The 23,661-nt window shown below is 37.6% G+C and overlaps 1 protein-coding gene across 2 annotated transcripts in view; it reads right to left on the reverse strand.

The window, feature by feature from the left end:
• The window catches only part of FXR1 (FMR1 autosomal homolog 1), a 36,882-nt gene that overhangs the window by 8,285 nt on the left and 4,936 nt on the right, over positions 1 to 23,661 (reverse strand). For both annotated transcript variants that reach the window (XM_054074156.1, XM_054074157.1), the window contains exons 2-11: positions 18,728 to 18,780; positions 14,547 to 14,640; positions 13,203 to 13,274; positions 11,637 to 11,785; positions 11,085 to 11,178; positions 9,967 to 10,083; positions 9,697 to 9,867; positions 4,524 to 4,602; positions 1,712 to 1,821; positions 680 to 766 (exon numbers count right to left, since the gene is read on the reverse strand). In XM_054074156.1, the coding sequence (XP_053930131.1) occupies positions 680 to 766; positions 1,712 to 1,821; positions 4,524 to 4,602; positions 9,697 to 9,867; positions 9,967 to 10,083; positions 11,085 to 11,178; positions 11,637 to 11,785; positions 13,203 to 13,274; positions 14,547 to 14,640; positions 18,728 to 18,780 (1,026 nt within the window). The remainder of the gene's footprint in view (positions 1 to 679; positions 767 to 1,711; positions 1,822 to 4,523; positions 4,603 to 9,696; positions 9,868 to 9,966; positions 10,084 to 11,084; positions 11,179 to 11,636; positions 11,786 to 13,202; positions 13,275 to 14,546; positions 14,641 to 18,727; positions 18,781 to 23,661) is intronic.

The raw sequence follows: 23,661 nt of genomic DNA on the forward strand, positions 1-23,661 counted from the left end.
CCTTGCAAAATACCGTTGTTCATCCAGTCATCTTTAAAACTAGCATTCCCGTAGAAGAGCTAACACCATCTTGAAGGTGACTGCAAATAAAAAACTCAACTATGAGTTCTGCAATCTCTGAACTTTGGAAGAAATCTAAAGCCTATCTCTTAAATTGCTATTATTACCTTTCTTAACTACATTTCACAGGTTTTAAGTTAAATTTAAAAAATGCTACCCAACAAAGTAACCCGATTCACATTCATTCATTCATTATTCCTGTTAAGTCAACACCACAACTCAATACAAAGCCAACTAAACTAAACAGGTCATTGTTCTAATCCTACATAGTATTAGTGTGTTACTATTAGAAATTCCATCCTACCCCAACACAGCATTAACCTCACAACAATAAACTCTATCAGAGACAAAAATTGCATATTACTTTCCAAATGCCACTTAAAAAGCGTTCATCACAATCCAATCGTTTCAACACCAACAGGACTAAGCAACCATAATAATATATTTAAAAGTCTCCCTAACGCCTACGGGCGAGGGGTGCTTTTAAGGCACCAAACCTTAAATCCTACTCTAGAGAGGAACAGTTTATGAACTGCAAATGTCACCAAAGTTGTTGCTCAAAAAACCTGTTACTTTAACCAGTTCTCTCTACAGATTCTGTCTTCTGAAATACACTTACCTTTAGATATGCGATGTGGTATTCTAAAAGAACTTGGACATTTCCAATGCTTTCTTTAGTACCAACAAATACAAATGGTACCATTCCCTATAGAGATAAAACATCCAATCTTATTTTCAGAAAAAGTTCATTATCAAAACAATGCTTTATGTTTAAATTAAGAAAATCTGTTTATATTACAAATTGAGCTAAACAAGCAAAGATCATGACTGGATTTTGGGCTGCAAAGACGCACTAGAAATAGCTCTGACTGGAGTAAGGGCAGGGGCTTATATATTAAGGGACTTAAAGACTATCCAGCCTTCCCAACAACCTATTCTGGATGTTGGAAGAACTTGTCACATAGAGTTTATATTCCCCATCACACAACGAAACTGCTTTCACATTAAGTGTGTAGAAACATCAATAGTTCACCAAGTAGTGTCCAGTGGTTAATTAAACCAACTTCATATGATGAAGTGCCTTTACAAGATTTTCTCTTATGTTCTCATGTATTTAAAAATAAGCGAACACTACTATCAATCCCAAATTAGTTATGCAGCTGAAGTATAAAGATTAAAAAAAGGTCTTACTTCAGCAGCAAAAAAAAAAAAAAAAAAAGCTTTTCATGAACTGTTCCATATAAAATTTGCTGCAAGATGCCAGTTTGAAAAAAAACCTTAAAAATTGCTCTCTTGGTATCCACAGGAAAGTTCGAAAACTGGCTTCATTAAATAATCCACAAGCATCTACCCCAGAAAACCTCACAGATGCCCTGTTTTCATAACATGGACATCACTATTGTTACAGGCAGGCCATGAGAAAACGGTGCACAAGCCATGAAGGCTGCATTTATGAACCTCACAGTGATGCAGAGATGAAACAGTGATCCCATTCTGATGCCGTAAGGAAGCACTTTAACTCATTTGAGTCATGCCCCAGAAACTCTCAATTTCTGCACATACTGTCTATATATTCTTTGTTAAAAAGATTCCATGTGACTGGTTTTGAAAATAAGAACCTAATCATAGGAAGAAAGAATAAAGTACTTACATCTTCACGGGGCAGTTTATTTTCATTATCTCCTTCAATTCTCACCCTGACGACTCCAGACTTGTCTACAATCTCCTGAATCACTTTTCCATTTTTTCCAATAACTTTTCCTTCAGAGGGTAAGAATGGTTAATTTTGCACCCGCGTGCAAAATATTTTAATGGTTTTTTTGATATTTTAAGTTATGTATAACAATGTAGAAACCACCTGACTCTCCTTTATCATTCACTTTGTAGTGAAGTGTTCTATTTCAGAGGTAGGAAAAAACCCCAAAGAAAACCCCACACTGTGCCAGAAGTGAAAGCTTCCAAGATTAAATGCATAGAATGACAAGTATTGATGACAATCACCAGTACATAAAAGTTTCACGTAGAACCAGACTAAAAGTAAAATGGCATGGAAATTTTGCAAATGCCTATTTTAAATTTATATACCAAAATTATTTGGATTCCCTGGCTTCACATGTACCCTTACTCAAACTTTCCTGACATTGACAGGCATATATAATAGTTGCTCAGAAGCCTCTACAAAAAAAAAACAAAGGTAAAAATGACACAATTGTTTTCTGAAAATTATTTTTGCCTTCACAGCAAACATGAGCACTACTCCTATTACCATATTGCCTTTAAGATATTGATATTGAGATAATGCACTCAACGTAAAACAAAAGATTTTTCATAACTTGTATGTTTAAAGCTCAAAAAAAAGAGACTCCATTACTACAAGATTTTAGCTCTTCCTTACACTAAAGTTATACAGAAACATTTTTCCATCCCAGCTATAGATATCTGGCATGTAAAACCCTTTGTGTTTAAATTACGAATGAAGGAAGGTAACGCTTCTGAGAAAAGCATGAAACAGCCAAAATTGCATGACGAAATACTGCATAAAGAACATCTGTTACAGCAAATAGCAACATGACACAAAGCAAAGTGCGAAAGGCATTAGAAATGGTTTCTTTCCTCAACTGAGTTAAAGAGCTCAGCAGGGTTCTTTTTGTTATCTTTTTGTCTTAAAAATGCCATGCTACAGCCTATCATTCTGTATGCCTACAACTTCCTTTTGCACAGTGATCCTTTTACTACTACTAAGATAAACCACACTCACTGTAGTTGTAAACATCCTTCTGTGGGTAACAGCCAGTGTTTGGGAAAAAGTCCTCAATGCCAAGGAGTTTCAGTAGCTGACACCGGCAGCTCAGCAGATGGCACTGTTCTTTCTCAGCACAGAAAGAAACGCACTGGGCATAGTGCAACATCTTCAACTTGAGTCACTACTGATCACTACAGCTTGAGTGTCTCAGGCTCCCCAAGGAAGCAGTCATAGCACCAAGCCTAACAATAGTCAAGAACACCTTGGCAATGCACTCAAGGCACATGGTGTAAATGTGGGGGTTGTCCTGTGCAGGGATAGGATTTGCACTCTATGATCCTTGTGGGTCCCTTCCAACTCAGGTCATTCTGTGATTCTGTGACAAAGTGTAGCTAAACATCTATTTACATGTATGACATAGCTGCTGCTATGGACAGCATGTCTGCGTTTGTCATAAACTTGTTTGTAATTGTTTTAAAGTAGCATTTTCAGTTAAACGCATTGCTACGACTACTGCCACGGTTCCTATATGGGCATAGGCACACTAGTTAGAACACTATCCAAATCCCCCCAAAACACTGCTTTGTAAAACACTAGATTTAGTCAAGTTCCTTGGTTCAACTGGGTTTGCTGAATGAGATTACAGAAAAAAATGTTTTCACATACAAACTAACAATCCATTTGCTGAATGTTAAAGCAAGGTCTAAAATTTAGTAGATAAAATTTGCAGAGGTCCTATTTAAAAAAAAAAAACAAAACAAAAAGAAACCAAAACACTAAACCTTAACTGCTTTAAGCTACAAAACCTTGAAAGTCTTAATTTTTAGTGCATGTGAATTATTTAAATTTCTCAGTCTATAATATACAAGCTCTAAGCCCAAATCCATAGGAGGTTAAAGCACAGTTGCCAATTTCTGCTTTGGATAACCCAAACTGCTGTTGAATAAGGTACAACACCTGCACTCTTAATACTCCCTTCATACTTGCACTGCCTGTAAGCTGGTAAAGCAGAGCAGGAAGCTGCCAGACTCAGAAAGCACAAGAAGCAGGTAAGAAGCGAACGAGAGAACTGGAAAAAGTACCCTGTGAAGACTGGACTACGGAAAAATGTGTTTCTCTTGTAGGGGAGTAGAGATTAGTCTCACCGTTAGGTAGCTTACGATACAGAAGCTACCATAATATGCATTTTCAGGTTTTGGGAAGCTAGATCTTCATAAAACAGAGACAGAAAATGACCATTCTAGGCAGCTGATGAGACTGACAAGTGCTGCTTGTTAAGACAGCAGCCCAACACCACCCAACCACCACCTCTAATAAATGGGAATCCAGGAGTGGGCAATAACACAAGAATTGTCTTCTGTCATTCTTGCAACTCAACTGCAGTACTTACACATTACATACTGGAATTTTATTTCAGCACTTCTAAGTAATCAATTTAGGTACTTTTCCTAGAATCTGAACTTCGACTATTACCACTAAACGAGAGAGTACAAGTCCATAATCAAACCATTTCAAGTGTTAAAACCCTGACAAAGTACTATTTAATAATAATAGATGTAATTTCTACATAATTCCCTAATACATACAGTTTTAAAAGATTAATCACTTCCTACTTAAATGGAGAAACTGAATATTGAACTGGCATCTAAATCTCCTTTGCAGAGTCATGCTGATTAAGCTCTCTTTCCCCAAGTTGTCAAGTTTTAGCAGTATTACATACCAACAAGATTTCTGGGAACTTGAATAAAATCCTCCACAAATTCCAAGTAACTTCTAGCCTTTTTTACTGCATCAGCAGTCTGGAAAGGAATTAAAAAAAAAAAAAAAGTAAAAAAAAAAAGGAGAGGGGTTTTAACATATTACATTCACAAACGAAAATAAAACCTTGTAGCAACAGCTGCTAGCCTTCCAAACATGAGAAACATCACATGAACAAGAGATAAGATTAGTCTAGTTTTGACCCAAATGATAAAGAAACAATTGAGTAGAATGCCCAAAAAGGAAACAGCAGCAAAGTAAAGCATCAGTAAAGAATAAACCAACTTTTTCTGTGCTATTTTGAGACATTTTAAAATATTATCTGCACCTTATCAAAAGTAAACCCCACACATAACACATCTTAGAGATATATCTTGAAGCAGTTTCTGGTAGACATTAACTGAGAAAAAACCAGCTAATTATATTCTTTTTCTCTGAAATAAAACCACAATTTTCAAACCTAGAATCCATTTATAAGCAAAGCAATATAACAATTATCACAAAGATTCTGTACTGAAAAGAAGTAGATTTGTAACATTTTGTACCAGCATTCATAGACTTCACTTTACAGGAATATAATGTTAAAAGAAACTTAGGGTTCTATATCTCATTTCACCCGATGTTGCAGTGAACGAGTAGTTATAAGGCTACGATTAGAAGGGCAACCCATAAAAGTATAGAGGGAAACGCAGAGGTTAAACTATACTGCTTTGGAAGTATCCAGTTTTCCTCAATGTAAACTGTGCTACCACTGATATTGCCAGCAATATGAATTTATTTTGCAATGTTTAAGGTTATTTTTAATGTGCAATATACACTACTATTTTCCCAGAGGAACATATGGAAAAATGGGGAAAGAGAAAATGAACTTTAGATTAATTTGTCTCTTGGCAGTACCTAAAGATTATGTCACCTGATGGAGATGATGCATGCATGAAGGCAATGTCTCCACAAAACTACAGACTCACTGTAAGCAGTGATGGGCTTTACAGTCTTTTCCATTAGAAAGATGTACTGATTTTTAACAATAGCCTAAATAAAACAGCTGTTAAAATTCTTCTGTGAAGTTTCTGTTGTCTTAATCAGTAGTCAAGAGAATGGAAACAAACCAAGAAAATACACCACAAAACCTTTGCTGTAACAGACGGACCGATTCTCTGTGTGCACGTCTTGATACCAAGCACTGCTGCTTGGTATTCACACAGGAATCCTCAGTGAATAAACACTGTTAAAATTCCAGAAGTAGCTACTCCTCTAGTTGTGTGCACTCAGTGCTTGCCCACCACACAAGCCACTGGGATCTTCAGGAACAAGACTTCCTGGCAGAGCAGAGTACTGTACATGAGACTGTGGCAGCAGTCAGGCAAATCGGGGATACCAAAGAGCTACACCACTGCAGGCAGATATCACAGCATACAGACACAGCAGACCAAGTCTGATCAGAACTGGCTACAGCTGCAATTTTCTCTACGAAAATCCTTTTACTTCTGTTTCTCTCCAGTCTAATGCTTGATAGGAAGGTAAGCCTGGACCACAAGCACCTGTAGACAAGCAACTCTTGAGTAACTGCAGGCAAATCACACCAGTGCAACCTGAAATCTATAGTGACTGCTAAGATGGTGTACTGCACACTACAGAATCTATCCTAATCGTATCACCTCTACATCGCAAGTAATACCACAACCAAGGCACTCCTCCTCACAGAATGCTGATTTCTGGCCACAGTTCATCTATAATGTTGTCCAAAACAGGCCACTGCCATTGCTTAGCAGGGAGAACTTCTATGAATGCTCTCTTATACCTTTATCATTACACAACCAAAACTAACTGACAGTTAATTGAGGCTATACAGATGCTGAAACAAGAAATGAAGCTTCAAATTAGCAACAAAACAAGTACAGAATTAAGGAAAGAATATCAGCACCTAGTCAGAAATGACAGCTTCTGTGCACACTTCCCATTTTACACCGATGTCTCAGCCCTTTCATCTGTCATTTTTTAGGCAACATATGAAATAGGAGGACCACCAGCTCTTGCATATTTCAATCACGTTAGAGAAGTCCTAAACAAAAGATTTATATACCTCTACTTCAGGCATATGCTAAAATGACAGCACAAGAAACATGAACAAATTGGATTTCAAGAAAATGAAACAAGCAGAAAGCATGCAAGAACTGCTGAACAGGAAGTCGCAGAAAGCAGAAGCTACGCTGCATACTCAAAACACTGCTGAAGTGATACACTTCAACACACATCAGCAATTTTTCACCTTCAATGAACTCCACAAATAGGACACAATTAATTAAACACTTCACAATGTCCTGCCTCAGAAGTATGTATCAATTTTTTCCCAAACAGAGATGAAGGAACAGTGACTATTTTCACAGAAGCAGAGCCAGGATGAGAAAATGAACCACTGCCAGTAGGCCCGGTTCTCCAGTGCACCTGTGTGCCCATTAACACTTTGGCACAAGCGCTCAGGATTTTTGTGCAGGCACAACCTGTATGACTGACTCACAGAGCAACAGGAGATGGCACATAACACCAGTTTGGACAATGGACTCTCAGTTTCTTACAGGCAGTAACTCAAAGAAAATTAAATTTCTCTCTCTCTAAAAATCAGCGTGCACATGGATTGAAGACCTTGAAGAATTCCAGTTACTACCAACTACCTTTCTAACTTGGAATGACAGTCTACATGTCCATTCATGCTTTGGTCATCTCTTACAATCTAGACACGTACAGGTTACCTGAAAAATCTTTAAAAGAAAGATTAAATGCCAAGCATTTTTCCAAACTGCAATGTACCTTTTGCACCAGCAGATTTCTACAAGGGAGCACCAAGCAAGAACTGTATGGCTGAATATTTTAGTGAAAATGTTTTTGAAAGCAATCAGTAACATAGATCTAGTAGCTACACACTGGTGGAATGTACTCCTAGTACAAACAGTGGATCTGTCTCATGAGTCTTACACCAGTTTGAGACAAGGCTTCAAAAGCATCTCCAAAGTCCTGATATCTATTTTAGACCTTCTGTAATGGAAAAAACAAAACTACCTCTGGGAATCACTTGAGAAGACTTATCCCATACAGATAAAGACAAACTGTCCTAAGTCATGGCAGGGAACAATGCTTTTTCCATTGTACTACAAGCTTTTTACCAAGAAAAAAAATAGAAGGCATAATACTCTACTACTGTAAATGGAACTGAACTCAAAGGTCCAAAGGGAAAATTATTCTAGGTGTTTTCACCAAATGTAAAACAAGAATTAGCAGTCTTCTTGTAAGTCAGGATAGACAGTCTTGTTATCCTTCTATCCAGAGGAATGGTTATCATAGTCATGTGTGTTAAAAAACATGGTATAAGAGGCTCCAGTGCTAAGAACTGCAAAAGAATTTAATGTGATTCAATTTTGCCCATAACACAACTTTCTGACAAGCCTCTCCCTCTCTGGGGAAGCACAATATTTCAGAAGTAGGGATGGCAACTCACTGTCCAAGCTCTGAAGTTCACAGAACTGTGGTCTCAGAAACAGGTATTACAAGCAGCAGTTCAGGCAGAAGGGAAGGGTCTTGGAATCAAAATGGTCTTCAGCAGGCCAGGAAAAAGCATGAATAACATCCCATACAGTCTAGTTTCCCTCTAATCATATAGCTTTCCAATATCCATTATCTCTCTGTTCCTTCCTTTAAAGATTCTGGCCCTGGAAACGCTGAACTTTTATCTGTAAGCAAAACATTAGCTATTGGAGACCATCAGACCATGACTACAATGTCAAGGTCACCAGATCACTACACCCACACACCTCGCAGCCTAAAACTGTCTGCCCATGCGTTCAGCCATCAAGGTCTGGCTGCTTGCCAACTTCCGATGAAAAGAGGCAAAAAAGAGTAAACAAATATACCTGGATGCTGAAATCCTTGTCACATGGAATATTTAGGTTGCCTGGCTTTTTTAGAAGCAGCTATCATTTCTAGGAAAGGCAAGGCTGGATGTTTCTGTCTAAAGTAATTTTTATTTAGCAGGCATGTGGTATTTATAATCATTGCTGTGCGCTACTGTAAGAGGCTGGTGACAGGCAAAACCTTTCCACAGGTTTCAGCATCACATCATTCTCATAAAGAGATCAAAACTAGAATGCACTTGACATTTTCCTGCGTTTACAACTTGTTTGATTCTTCATGAACTGCAAGACGTGATTTATTGGTAGTACAGGGTCAAAGAAACATATCCTGCCACCTTGATACCCTGGAAGTCTTTAAGGTTTCCAAAAAAAGGACCAAGACCTTCAGAGACACTGAAATTTGTCCCTCCCTCTGCAATATCAACTTCATCTGACCCTTGGATCACAACCAAGTTCTACTCCCGACATGTGTGGAGCACAATTCAAGACCACAGGTTCCTGAAACAGCAGACACGCAAGGATTTCTAAAAGTGCTAACTAACACCAGAGACTCAGGTGTTAGTGGCAAGTACAGAGCTGGTAACACAGGATAAAAACTCTCAAGAAATGTTCTGACAGGGCCCTGGTGAAAGTGGCATCTTAGTCATTACACCTTTGCCTCTTGAACAGATCACTGCTTTGGGCCAAAGACCAGTTACGTTTCACACACTTGTGAGATTTAAAGCACATCAGTTATGGAATTGACTTGGAGCAAACCAGCATTATTTTGCCAAAGCCAGCATTAATTGCCAAAATAAAAGGGTTAGAAGCAACAGATAAATGCTTTAACACATTGGGATAGGTCAGAGCAACAGAAACCATATAGCAAAACATGAGAACTGGAATGGGGGGAAGAGAAGAACCAACAAGAACAGCATATACAGTCTGAAGGGGAAAAAAAAATCTACGATCAAGTAGAAGAGCAAGTAATACTTCTCTGACCAAGATACACAGTGCAGTTATAGATTTTGTGCATCAGCACATGGACTAGTCAGAACAAAACTCATCTTATGGAGGTCACTGCTGCCATGTCTTCTATTTCAAACAGATGTACAAGCTGCCACAGCACAAACACAGAAACTCAGATGACTATGCAGTTATTTCCAGTTCTTAGTTCTGGGTACAGCTCTTGCCTCTCTAATAGCAGGTATACAGCAAAATGCTCAGATTCACACAAAATTTCCCCCTTACCTCTCCATAGATTCTGAAAGTACCAGTATCTTCCTCAAGTTCAATGGCAGTAACTCCTGGAACCTTTCTGGCTTGTTGTATGTTACTGCCGTGTGTTCCTATAGCAAGTCCCATCAAATCTTCTCTGACTACAAATTCCTCATGAAATGCTGCAGCAAGCTGTTTTGTGCACTGCAGAGAAAACAAGGAAAGACTCATCCATGTACATTCAATGTAATGTACAGTGACACGCTCAGTTTCAAGCAACAAGAATTACAAGTCATGGCTTACTTCTAAATGTTTTGTAGCTTCTTCATTTCTTGACATAAGCATAAGTTTGGTACGAATGCTGCGCAAATGCATGTCACTCAGTATATTCACTCTCTTCACTGTTGCTTCACTGGCAGACTACAAGAGAGAAGGAATACGCAGCTTCATTTTTTAGGCAAATCTACATTTAAAGGATAAATCAGGAAAGTATTTAAATTCAAATAATAAATGCAATCCAGTACTTACATGGACATTTTTCCTCCTCAAAACAAAACATGAGAAATTCATAGAATCATACAATATTTAGGGTTGAAAGGGACCTTAAATATCATCTAATTCCAACCCCCTTGCCATGGACAGGGACATCCTACTAAATCAGGCTGCTCAAGGCCCCATCCAACCTGGCCTTGAAAATTCAGCGCCAACTCTGCAAACCAACAATTTTCTGCTCTCATCCACAGCATATTTTATACTAAAGGCTTTCTTCCGGTTGCATGGCAATTCTTTACCCTTGATGTTCCCCAACCAAGTATCATTCTACCACACAGATATACTTGCCACTCACTGTCTAAATGGCAGAGCTAAGGAAATAAGCCAGGAAAACAATTCTGGAGTAAGGTTCAAATAGATAATAAAGTAAGAACTGTGAAGAGAAACTAATGCTGGTAAAAGTCTACATAACAAGATGAAATTGTAACAGAAGAATCTAAGCGAACAACTCCCTAATGGCTATGCTGACCTAGTGCAGTTCTTCACGTGGAAGCCCAGCTACAGGTCAAAGTGCCGGGTGTAATACTGTAGTAGGGGGAAATCTACTGCTCCAGAGCAGACTAAGCTACAGTTAGCTCTGAGACACCTGCAGAAATCAGTGCAACAGCACTCAGTTGTGGATGAGAAAAATCATAAACGATGACACTGAAACCTGCTCCTAAATTTAGGCTGCATACAGTGCAGTACTTGAAGCCCTCCAAAAGGCACACCCCTTAAATTAAAGACATCTACTTACATTAAATCTCTCATAATTTACACGGCTTGACAAAGTCAAACCATTTTCCGTACAAATATACGGCTGTCTATATAATTCCTATAAATAATATACTGAAATTTCATGCAATAGTTACATAGAAATAATTAGTTACCAGTATTACTAGTTGAGCAGTTTCAGCATGATAAAAAATACGACATGCTCCCACAGCTTTCTTGAAATCTTTATGTGCATTTTCATTAGCACACCTAAGGAGACAAAACAATTTGTCATTTCAACAAGCAGCAAAACATAAAATGTTATAACATGAATAGAAACAAGAATGTTTCAGAGTAATTTAAGGCAAAGACTGTTCAGAAACTGGAAATTTCCCATTCTCCTTGAAATGGTTCCAGAGCTAATTTCTCTGCAGACTGCATATCATCATTATTATATAAAGCAAGTCTCAGTACCCGAGGCCCACTGTGAGTGCATCACCTGTGCAAACCTAAAGCAAGACTGAAGTTCCCACCTCAGAACTCACTTTTTGTCCCCACCCCAAAGGCTCAGCCAGGAGCCTAGTCAGTAGCTTCTAAACCAGCTACTGCAGCCATAGCCACTCTTAGAGTTCTTCGTGGACCTGCAAACTGGCTTCTAAAATATGGGCCAAGTGATTTTTCTCCCTCTCAAGTACAGTAAATGCCTTAAAGTGTGAAGAGCTACTCACGCATCTCTCAGATCTTCAGGAACGTCCACTGTGCACTTGAAAAAGGTGTTCTTCTTGACAGTTTTATTTTGATTCACAGGTCGGAGTCGTTCGTAAGTGACGATTTCATTGTAAGTGGCATCACAAGCAGCATACTCAATGACATAAAACTATGAAATAATTTTTTTTAAATGGTTGCTTCAGTAAGGGACAATGAAGACATAGTAATATTACCAACAACACCAAGAAATTAAAAAGCATTTCTGATTGATTTATCCCATGCCTGTCCCTCTTCAAATATCTATTTCAGTCCAGTTCAAGTTCCAAAACTCAAATTGTTTACTGAAGCTCTAATTCTAAAAAATACCTAAGAGAAGCACACATAACTAGTTCTTCACAGAAATATCTGCTCAAGTTAAAAAAAAAAAAAAACCAACAAAAAAGCAAGTTCACTGATTCAAAAGCCAAAATAGCTGTGAATCATCTAAGATAAAAAGGAAGAGAAAAAAAAGATGAATTTTTTTTGATACAGACTATCCCAAATACAAGAAGGCAAGAGAACTAAGAAGATTTAACAGCTACCAATAATCTACTCCCAGACTTCTGCCTGACACATGCAAGTAAGAAAGAGCTCATGTGCCCAGTATCACTGAAGCCTGGCTTTGTGTTAGGGATGCAGCCTTCTCTCCTATCCTCCCTTTCACCTGTGTGCAGCAGCACTTTCTCCTCTTCCTCCCTCAAGACTGGTATCTGGTTTTGTCAGATACAATTTACTCAAGTATCGGGAAAACATAAATCACTACGGTTGTGACATACTTTTCCACCTGCTATCTTCCAATTTCAGATTTTAAGTTCAGCTTATGCATCATCTGTCTACTGGCAGTTTTTAAACAGTGTCAGAATTTTTTCTTTCTAATCCCTGCTTCCTTTGGTTTTAGGAATCCAATACAGTAGAAGCATCAAAACACAGGACCCTTGCTAACATGAAAATAAATTATCTTGTCATTTCACAAAACAAAGTTTTTGTGAGATGCAGACACCGCCACAGATCTATACACTAAAGTGTCTGAACCAACACATTACTTTGCAGGTGCAACTCTTAACAGTCAGCAATAAAATACAAACTTGACACACGTAAAAGCATATCAATCAGTGTCTTTCTACTACACTCGCTAGAAATACATACACAAAAAAAGAACCCACAGCAACTCGTATCAATAACTACAGTATCTTTAATTTATGGAGTTTAAACACTGACTTTAAACACAGAGGATGCATACTGCTTAACTTGACTTTTATCACCAAGTCCAAGTCACACAGTAGGTTTGCGAAGTCCTATTCTTAGGCACACACAGAGTTCTCCATGCATTAAACTACTAATAATCAAAGTAACTTGCTCAGCTATTAAGACACAACCCTCAGTTGTGTAATGCAGCACGGGTCATTCCAAAGTCATCCCAACTTAGAACTCTGTTTTGTCATGTTTTTGTACTAATAGTACTTTATTTATAGTACTTCCACCACCAAGAACTTTCACATACTCTGTATTTAACGTAACAGCATGAAACCAGTTTTAAAATAATTTACCTCCCCTTTCATCATTCGAACTTTTGCCAGCCACCAGCCACAAGGTTCTTGGTCATTTGCTCTAGAATAAACCTGAAAATGAAAGCAGTAAGAAACACTGAAAGCAAACAGTCATAATTCACTTGCCTTCAGATGTAACCAAGAAATAATAACCCAACTTTTCTAATTTTCATTAAGCTGCAACACCAATCCAGACAGAAGTAATTTCTGTACAAATTATCCAGGCACATGCTTCCTGCACAGGTTTTGATTATTTTGCACTACAAGGACTGTGAACAGATTTTCAGTGCATTACTGACAATTCAATAGAAATTCCTAACGTAAGATAAAGCACTCGCTCAACACTTATTCAGGGGCAACTCCTCACTAAACTGAAACACTGTCTTCACACTGAAAGTTTACACATGGAAGTAACTCCACAGCTAAGATTTATTTTTTTTTTGTCCTTGGCATATTTGCTATACCAAACAGTACTGAAGTGAACCAAGCCATCATATGACTACTTATTTCACATTTAATAACCACTACCAAGTTAATGCAAGCTCAGATATAGAACAGATGACTTCTAAAACTTTAATTTTCCACATCTTCACGTTTCATTTGCTCCTCACGCAATTGTGACAAGCCAGTCACTTACATGCAGACTAAAAAAGAAAGTTTGCAACAGCAAGGAGGTAGAAAATAATCCTTTACATTTAAACTTATAACAAATGTAACAAATAGCATGTATTTCAAAGAAGATAACAGGAAACTCCACTACCTATACTAATCTTAGATTACTAGCCCAAAGCTGTAATAGTATCCTACAGAAACTCATTACCTGTCCTTAAAATCTAAGTAAAGCGAAAAGCAGAAGTTAAACTAATTACTAAAGATACTACAATGAGCTGGGAACAGGACATCCACCTTTCAATTTCTCAGCTAATACACCATTTCTAATTCATACTGTTTCTCTGTAAAACAGAGTAATTCACAGAATTTCCTACCAGATTGTACCAGATATTTCACCTGTTTTAGAATTCTTGTTATTGGAAAAGCTTTATCATAATCTTCACATGAAAACATTTCCAACAGGTACATTCCAGATAAAAAACGAAAATTACCTAATTTTGGTTTTGATTCTGCAATATTCTCAGTAATTTTAAGTTTTAGATTCTGAGAAAGTTCCACTGCTAATTCTACAAAACACCTGAAATGTCACAGTTTCACTGAAATCCTCATAAATCCACTACTAGAAACATGCTCCATTTTACATATACACTTTGCTAACGTACTTACAATCGTCATTACCAACTTCAACAGACAATCAACTATGTACTGGGTCAGTTCTTAAGATAAACTCACCTCCACTTCATCTCCTTCACCAATTTCTTTCTTAATATCAGGGGGTGGTGGTAATCTGACTTCATTAAAGGGTACCTGGCGCTCAGGTTGCCAGCTGAAAGTTGAAGAGACATTGCACATTATTTCTAGAACTTTCCTGTTGTTCTCTTAGTTTTATTTTCAGAAGCCTGAGTTTCATTAAAATTCACTCTTTCCATACAATCAAGTCTGTTTCTCCATTGCTAGAAAGCAAACCTCATAAGAAAAGGAACAAAATAACCCTGTCAAGATAAAAATAATATCTAGGAAGATATTTAATGACGAAAGTTTTAAATTAACTTAAAAATTTATTTTCATTGTGCTCACTAAATGGTTATCATAAACTCCCAGTTAGATGATGTACTTATATTTCTGCTGCTCCAATTCATAAAGCCTTTATATAGATGTAAGCTTATCTTTGCAGTCCACCGTGGGGTTCATCCATTTCTTCACCTCATACTTAACATTTCAATGACTTACCATTTATGTTTTAAGTATTCCAGGAAAGTCTGACTCTGATCATTAACAAAACTTTACATTTCTATCTACAAACTTGTTAACATTCCCCAGTAAGTGTCCAGCAGACAGATTCGGTTCATAACATACCCTTATATCTGCCTATCAATACCAATTATTACTAGGCATATAAATCTAGAATTTTACCTTCTTGTACAGAAAGGGTACTCATTTTACCATAGCTGACGCTACAAAACATTTTGCTTTGTGCATTTTACAAAGACTACTGAAGCAATTCACATCCTGTGTGTCCTCCTGACATTCCTTTTTCTTCTACTCTGTGAACGTCACAGAATATCATCAGCTGCTCCTCCCTCTCTTTGTCAGTGACACAGTTAAATACTCTACAGAAGTTGAAATAAAAGCAAGGGGAAAAACTTATTAACCTAGAATATCTGAGAGACTTGACAGGATGTTTGTTCAAAGCATTCCAAAGCTCATCACTTATGCCCATTTCAAAGTTCACATTAGGTATAGACAGGATCCAGAATCAACTTGTAACACTAACCATTACCGCAAGGTATTTGTTTTGCTAACTTCTAAATGCAAGCAAGCCAGAACCGCTCAAGGTAGCAGAGCAAGTCTCAGCACTAAGAGCAAAGGGCTTTTCTGCAACTCTCTAAAAGATGGATACATTTATATATTTTGCAAAAGATAGCTTAGGTTCAAGTACCTCAGTTAATAACAGCTACAGCAGAATTATATAGATATCTTATATCATTACTACACAAATTATTTTTCTTCTAATCACAGGGAAATTTTGAAAAACAAAAAACCCCATGAAGAACATGGATAGATATAGTTGAAGTCAGAATGTATTTTGGCCACAAAATGTTATTTAAATATCATTCTATTTCTGAGAAATGATGGAGGGGCTGGCAAAAATCACCTGCAATTCAGCTGCCCTTGTTGCAACCATAATGGTCACTAAACTCAGGGTTTGGGCTTTTTTCTGCCTTTGTGAAGCTATTACTCTCACAGATGCAAAGGCAAATAGCAAGGCTTGAGGGCAAAAGACATTCCCTAAATTACAGTGCATACAAAAATCCAGTTTAGAAACAGTATGAGCATAATAATCATAACTGAGCAACAAGATCAAAAATGTTGCAAACTCAAATGAGCTGCTTAAAGTTTTCTTGAGATTTTCAATTGTGCCTTGCAGTTAAAAAATGCAGCAAATGGAAGCTTACAGAAAGTTCTAACTATCCATAATGAGATGCTATTATTGAGGAGACCTCGTACCTCCAATAAAATCTGCTAGAAGTTGCAGTAGGCTAATTTTGTTCCCATCTCTAATTATCTAAAGGAACGCCATCCCCTAGAATTGGATGGGCCAACAAGGAGGTACCCTATCAGCTGCAAGATGCATTGGCATTTTTTTATAAAACAGTGGAGAAGTGCACAGAAGGCTCTGTTTTCAGAATGAGTTCAAGTTTTGACGGAAAAAAAGTCCAAAATTGGTGCATTTCAGACCTGAAATGCAAAAAGATACTTTAAGAAATGACTTATGACTAGCTACAAATTACCTACTGATAGAATCAGACAGAACTAACACCCGACAATCAGAAGGATTATCCCCAATATTCAGTACAAATTAAAAAACTAGGAGGTGCTTCTTACAGTAGATAAGTCTTTCTTTCAATATGGCTTCTTCAAACTCCAATGGGCCTATACGAAAATGCACCTCAAGATCCAATTCTCTGTCTTATGCAGTAATAAAGGTTCCCAGTTCTCGAAGCTTCATTCTTTGCCTCCTTACCTACAAAAATCGGCTCTTCAAGGAATTGAGGATATCTGCTCAGAGATTTATTGCTATGGCCACAAAATCATTAGTAGTCTGTGCTAGTAAACCAACTTTGGGAATCTCAGCTGTAAAGAATGGTTAACAACAGCAGAAAATGCAAACTGACAATTTACACTGCTTTTAGCAGAGTATATGTGTTTACTTCATTAATGCTGATTGCTATCACAACAGAAAGATGCGTTCAGGACAGGACACTTGCCAGCTTTGGTTCTACTAGAGCCCTTAAAGGAATTTAACTCAGTCAAAAGGATAGTAATTTATCAGCTTTACATCACAGAAACGTTTGACTAGAACTGCCTACACACTTCCCATTAAGACCTATTTTTGGTCAACAAAATGTCTGACATATGTTGTAGACCATCCTTTTTGGAAGATGGCTGCCACCACCAACTTTCTGTAAAACACATGGACTCCAAACACTAGAAATGTGTTTGCCAACAATTAGACCTCTGCTGTGAACCACAGGCACTTCATTTAGCTTACTTGGTCTCTCAGGTGAAATGATATGCTTTGAACACAAAGAGCCTCCTACCTTAAAGAAAAATACTACAGATCCTGTATGTGCAATGAAGATGGGTCACTCCCAAATTTTTTTTTTTTTTTTTTTTTTTAAATCATTCTGAGGGTTTTGCAGCAGGGGTATGAAAACCGAGGAGATAGAAGCAACTTCCATAACACCTTGGTAAGTGTTAGTATGATTTATCGTCGCCACCCCATCTTCTAACTATTTTTCATAAAAGAAACTAGGACTAGAAAATAGAGAAAACAGGCTAAGAATAAACAAAGGCTGGATTTCACCGGGTAAACCCTAAGATTACTTCCCCACCCCTAAGATTTATTTTTAAACACATGTATATATGTATACACACATACATGTGCTCACATTTATGTATACACATACACGCCCTAGGATTATATATTTAGGATTACAAAATACTATCTATAAACACATTTGCACAGTTCCTAGTACTACTTTTACTACTCAGCAATCTTTCTTGAAGAAAGGCTCAAAGACTAATGTACAGCTTGGTGTTGCTGGGGTTTAGTAACAATCTTCACATTGAAAGCCAACACATTTTTAAAATACGCACCTACGAACTTTAAGGGAAACACGAAAGAGGATGTAGCTCCCAGAATACCTTGAATTAGCCCTGCAATCTCCCAGGTAATCCATGGTGTTATCAGTCTGAATGCTGAACAACAGGCATTCATTTGTACTTTACCATCCCATGGATTACCTTGACTCACCACTACAAGTCCTTAGTATCACTCCTGTGCTTATGTATTAAATTAAAAGGGCCTCATAGATAACTCTTTCTCCAGATCTGCTTACAGATTTGCACTCTCTTCTACTACAAAAAAATTGGGGTTTAGACTGTATACATAGGTATATCTACTTTTTTTAATACTTAAAAAGAAAAATAATCATCATCGGTATACTTCTATCTACTTTTCTGGCTGAGAAAACTTATCAGCATTCCTCAGATTAGACATATGGAGAATTGTTTATTTAATAGAAGTACTTTGGTATTTTCCATCTTTTTCTGCTTTACTATAGGCCTCTGCCCCTCCTTATTATTTCAATTAAATTTCCTGTAACATCTGTGGGCATCACTAAAGATACCAAAAAATGTAAAGGACTGTGTAACTGATAAGCTGAATACAGTGATTCAATAAAGTAGTTTATGAAGACTGAATAGAACTGTGAGCCTGTACTTCTAGAACTACACTTGGAATGAAATCTTCCTCTAAATGTCAAAACACACAAACAAAAAGCAATGCTAAAACCACAAAACCAAAATAAACTAGAACTTAAATGATTATTTTTTAATAAACTACTTACTTGTTTTCAAATACGACTGTGAGCGAGTCCTCATGAACATCTTTGATAAATCCCTAAAACAAAAACATTTTTGTTAGAAGAATGCAAGGGAAGCCAAAAGAAGGCAACAATTTCAATACATCCTGAAACGAAGCCAAACAGCAGACCATCGCTAGTACTACGGTTCCAATTTAGGAAACTTCCAAGACATGATCCTGCTGTTCGCATGAGGTGGCTGATATTCATAGCTGGCTATTCTAAGAAATACAGTGCACAAGGATAGTTTTAAATGACTGCTCAAATCTGACCAGCACATTCACAATTGAAAACTTCCTATCAAGAGTTCATTATTTTATCTACAGACATGCACAACTGTTTTACAGGAGAAAAAATGAGGCTCTGGTCCAGGACAATTAATACAGCTCACAATATGACATCAAATAGCTGTGCGTTACGCTATCTGCTTTATAGGTGGTGTTCTCAACACGAAACTGAATCCCAAACAACTGTCCTTCAGAACAGTATGATAGAAAGTTCGGATAAAATTTGGTTATGCAGGCTGCCATACAGCTAGTTATGGTATCACCTTTCAAGTACCAAATTGGGGACTGTATGAGACCAAATATCTGCAAGATCTCACAGGAATACAAAGAAAGAGTACAATATTTCACTTTTGTGTGTCACATTATTATGATCTCAGAACAACTAAGGGGAAATCCCACTTCTCTTTCTTTCTTTTGAAAAATAACAGGCTTCTTTGGGGCCACTGATTATGTCAAAAACCTGAAGACAAAGAACAACCTGACAGATGCAATTGTACTCAAGTATTTATACAGAAACTAAGTTTCTACATCTCTTGGTTAATGAAGGCAGGCATGTTGCAAAAAAAAGCAGGTAAAGAGACAAATAAGACCTTTCAAACTACTCCTGCTTTTGATATAGTCTACTATTTGCTGAAGTTCAGGATGTCAAGGGGGAATCTGCAGTTCTTTAAAGGAGTAAGAGAGTTGTGCAGCTATGTTAAGAGAAGTTCCAGGAAATCTGCTGAATGGATTATGTCCACTTCAGAAACTGCCAGCTGAGGAGGACGAAGATCATATCAACTGTGCAAGGAACAACTAGCCCACGGGGGTATCATGTGTCAGCTCAGGGAAAGATAAATTTTGATACAGGAGATTCCCTCAATGTAATGATGGACAGAAAGGGAGCTTGTACTGACAGCGGTTGCAGAAGGCCTAATAAACAAATCTTCCTTTAATTTAACTTGTACTCGGGCAATGCTGTGAAAGCATTTGCTCAAAAAACCTGCCCTTCTGCTCCCTGAGCTTCACTCAAAACCACCTGCGAGCAACACAAAAGATTGGTTCCAGCAGAAAGTATACTGGTAATCCTGAATAAGCAGGTCACCAGCAATCACAGAAATCTCTTCATTGATCTACCTACCACGTTCCTAATAAAATAAACCCTTTGAAAGGCTGTCCTGCCACTGCAAATCTCTTTCTTTGAAAGGTAAGCAACTGAAACAGTTGGCAATAAAATACACCTGCAATCGGGGACTTTCAGATTCAAGAAAGTTTGTGGGCAGGAATACTGAAGTTATGTCTGTTCAAAGATGCAAAAAGCATACACATTTCTACTGCCTGAGCTATGTTTAAGAAAACAGAGGTAAAGAAGAGCTTCTACTTAATTTATGCTAACGACATCCCATTTAAATATGCCCCAACATGGGGATGAATTAACATAGCATAAAATGCAGGAAATAAAGAGCTGTTCTACTACAACTCATTCAAACTCTATCCAGGGACAAAATGCCCAAGCCACAGTGCTGCACGAGTTTGTGCAATCCAACATTCTGCCAAATGACAACTTATCAACAGGATGATATTTAACTCCCTATTATGGACAGCCATTTATCTGCATTCCAAGAGTCTGTGATTCAGTATTATTCTTTGCCTCATTATGCAGCTCTATTTCATAGCTGAACCTTATCTCTTATTCTCACAGTATTCAACATGAGGGGGAAAATTTATATAAAATTTCTGAGGTCAGAATTTATTAGCTAAAATTTTATTCTTTAGACCTGAATTGAGTTACCTTTCCTCTGTTAAAAAACAGAACTTCAGAATCAAGAGTTTTGGAATCAGCAGCATAAAATACCTGAAAAATATTCATAACAATGCTCTGCAGAGTTTAGAAAATTCCGAATCCACTGACTAGCTGCAGATTTCATAAGGCAAAAGAAATGCGAAAAATTATTCCAAAATGCACAGACTTTCCAGGATTTCAGACAATTAGACCATTACTAGGTAAAGCCTGGCTTTCTGCATAACGGCACACAGAGGTTTAATATTCACAACTGATGTTCAAGCTAATGTCTGGCTGAAGAATGGGAAAGCTGAAGTGGAAGAATAATGCAGAGATATGACTAGCAGCAGACTAACAGCTGACAATGCACAAACCTCAGCTACATAAACGGAAACACTGAATATTTTCTAATAAAATTCAAAGTACAAATTTCCACAAAGAGTCTGAATGTTTTACACCACCGTGTGGGTTTCAGGAACTTCTTTACACAAGAATGTCTTTCAGTTCAAAGTGTGCGCACTGCTCTTCCCATACGACAATATAATGCAGACTCATGGCTGGCAGACACGTATGCAGTAACTCACTTGAAGTTATTTGAACAGCATTTACAGTTGGCACTCTCCCAACTCTTTCACTCCTTCCCTGGAGGTGTTCAAAAAACACCTACATGTGGCACTTCATGACATGGTTTAGTAGTCATGTTGGTGATGGGCTGACGGTTGGACTCTATGATCTTAGAGGCCTTTTCCAACCTCAATGACTTTCTGAAACACCCCAAAATCAAATAAAGTGTTAGTTCAGTATGCACTTAACGTTACAAACAGACATACGTAAAGCACTGAATAAAATCACATAATTATTTAAGTAAATACATTGTTGACAAGAGTCTGATATAACTGTACAAACAAGGTGGAAGGAGCAACATCGAAATAAAAAATTCCAAGTATAATTCTTTATACTATTATCAATTTCTCTACTGCTGTGGGAAGAAATCCCACTTACAGTAAGCACAGCAGTCTAAAGAAGCATAATAGACTGTATAGTCCATTCATAATACAACCAGAAATAATCAGAATTCAATTTACGCTTTAAATACAGTTTCATAAGAAATCGTTCCATTATTGCCAAGAAATATGCCAAATCTTCATTACGTTTGTTAAAAGTAAAAATTCCTGCATACTATTTTCCTGCCTACAACCCTGACCTTCACTGTAAGAATTATCAGCTGTCACAACTGCAAGATAAGAACAGAAATAGATTTCACACGTGTCAGGATGAGATTTAGTGTAATTATTAAAGAAGTATTCCAAAAGTCTAGAGATTTCTTTTTTGAAAAAAATGGTTTTAACAAAAAACCAAACTGTGACACTAAGATATTTTGCAATACAAAGAAGATTGTTTTTTTACCTTAAAAACTATATTAAATCCTATAAACTCACAAAGATTTCTTCAGAAAGGGTGTGATGAACAAAAACTAGAGAAGTAAATATCCTGGTTTTCAACTAGGGAGTTGGAAAGAGCTCTTGATCAGTGAGGTAGCCTATAAAAATAGATTCGTACGCTAAGCTTGCACTAGTCATGTCTATATTGTATCAAAAACATTTTCTACTACATAAAGATGCCTCCTGACTTTTGCTCAAATTAACAAGGTACTCCATTACTGACATTTAATTTAGCCATGATGCCCAAGACAGACAATGCCAATATCCAAGTTTGAAATGTTCTACACTTGTTACACACCATTCCACGTATCCTCAGTCCAAACAACAGTGATGAGGCAGAGTTATGAAGAGACCATCAAACACATCAATAAAAGATATTGGCATCAAAACCACACAGTGATGAACTGTATTATCAACAAGTAAGCTTACACATACCACTTCCGTGTGTTTTACCACACACACAACTGTGGAGGGCAGGAATGGAAGCAACATTGATGTGACTTCATCTTGCCAGACCTCTGATTTGGACTGTGCAGATATTAGTGTCAGTCACACAATGTAGGCGGTGAGCTATGTCTCTGGAAGTCCATGTATGACCTGCTCTCTGCAGCCCAGCTCCTGAGGGAGACAGGAGCCTGTACTGTACTATAGGCTATTAATGTCATGCAGGCTCCTCAGGCACTGTGGTACAGACCTGTCTCTGCCACTCACTTGGTGGAAGCCACATTCCCAATACTCACACTGGTAAAACAAGGGGTAGTATTGCTACAACAATTGCCTAGTTTGGGGATCAGAGATGCAGCAAATCTAACACAGGTCCATACAATGATAAGTATGAGCAAAAGGACAGGAAACTACAAACAGATGATTTGCCACTAAAATCTCTGCAGTTGAGATTTCTTCATCTCGTAACACACACACGCTTTCCCTTTTACTTAGGTTTTGCTCATGGATTTAGGATTAGTATCTGCTGATAACATAAACGGATCAAGACTTACAGAAATGCCCTTACTGTGAACTTTATGTCTCTGTATATATACGCACACTTTTTTTTCAAATCCAGTTCCAGGCAAAGTCACAAGATCCATATAACAGGCAGATGCAATGCAAGTTCCCTCTTAATACCGCTTTCTTAGGTTTACCTGGTCTCCAAGTAGGATAGTCAAACCTAGAACTGAGGTGTTGTTAGTTCAGCTGCAAATATTCTTTCCAGGGATAGCAACTGTGTTGGCTTTTGAGTCACACATACCCGCACACTAAAAACTATACTAAGATCACCTTTCCCACTGCTGAGCAAATTTCTAACGGTAAACGTTTTGGCATCTGGTATCATGGACTGTTTCTGAATAAGTGACATGAAGGTCAAGAGGCTGAAATAAGATTACCAGTCCTTTCACTCTTTTCAGAAGAAAGAACTGTTAGTATTTT

Source organism: Cuculus canorus, chromosome 9, assembly GCF_017976375.1.
Source record: "Cuculus canorus isolate bCucCan1 chromosome 9, bCucCan1.pri, whole genome shotgun sequence".
Taxonomy (NCBI): domain Eukaryota; kingdom Metazoa; phylum Chordata; class Aves; order Cuculiformes; family Cuculidae; genus Cuculus; species Cuculus canorus.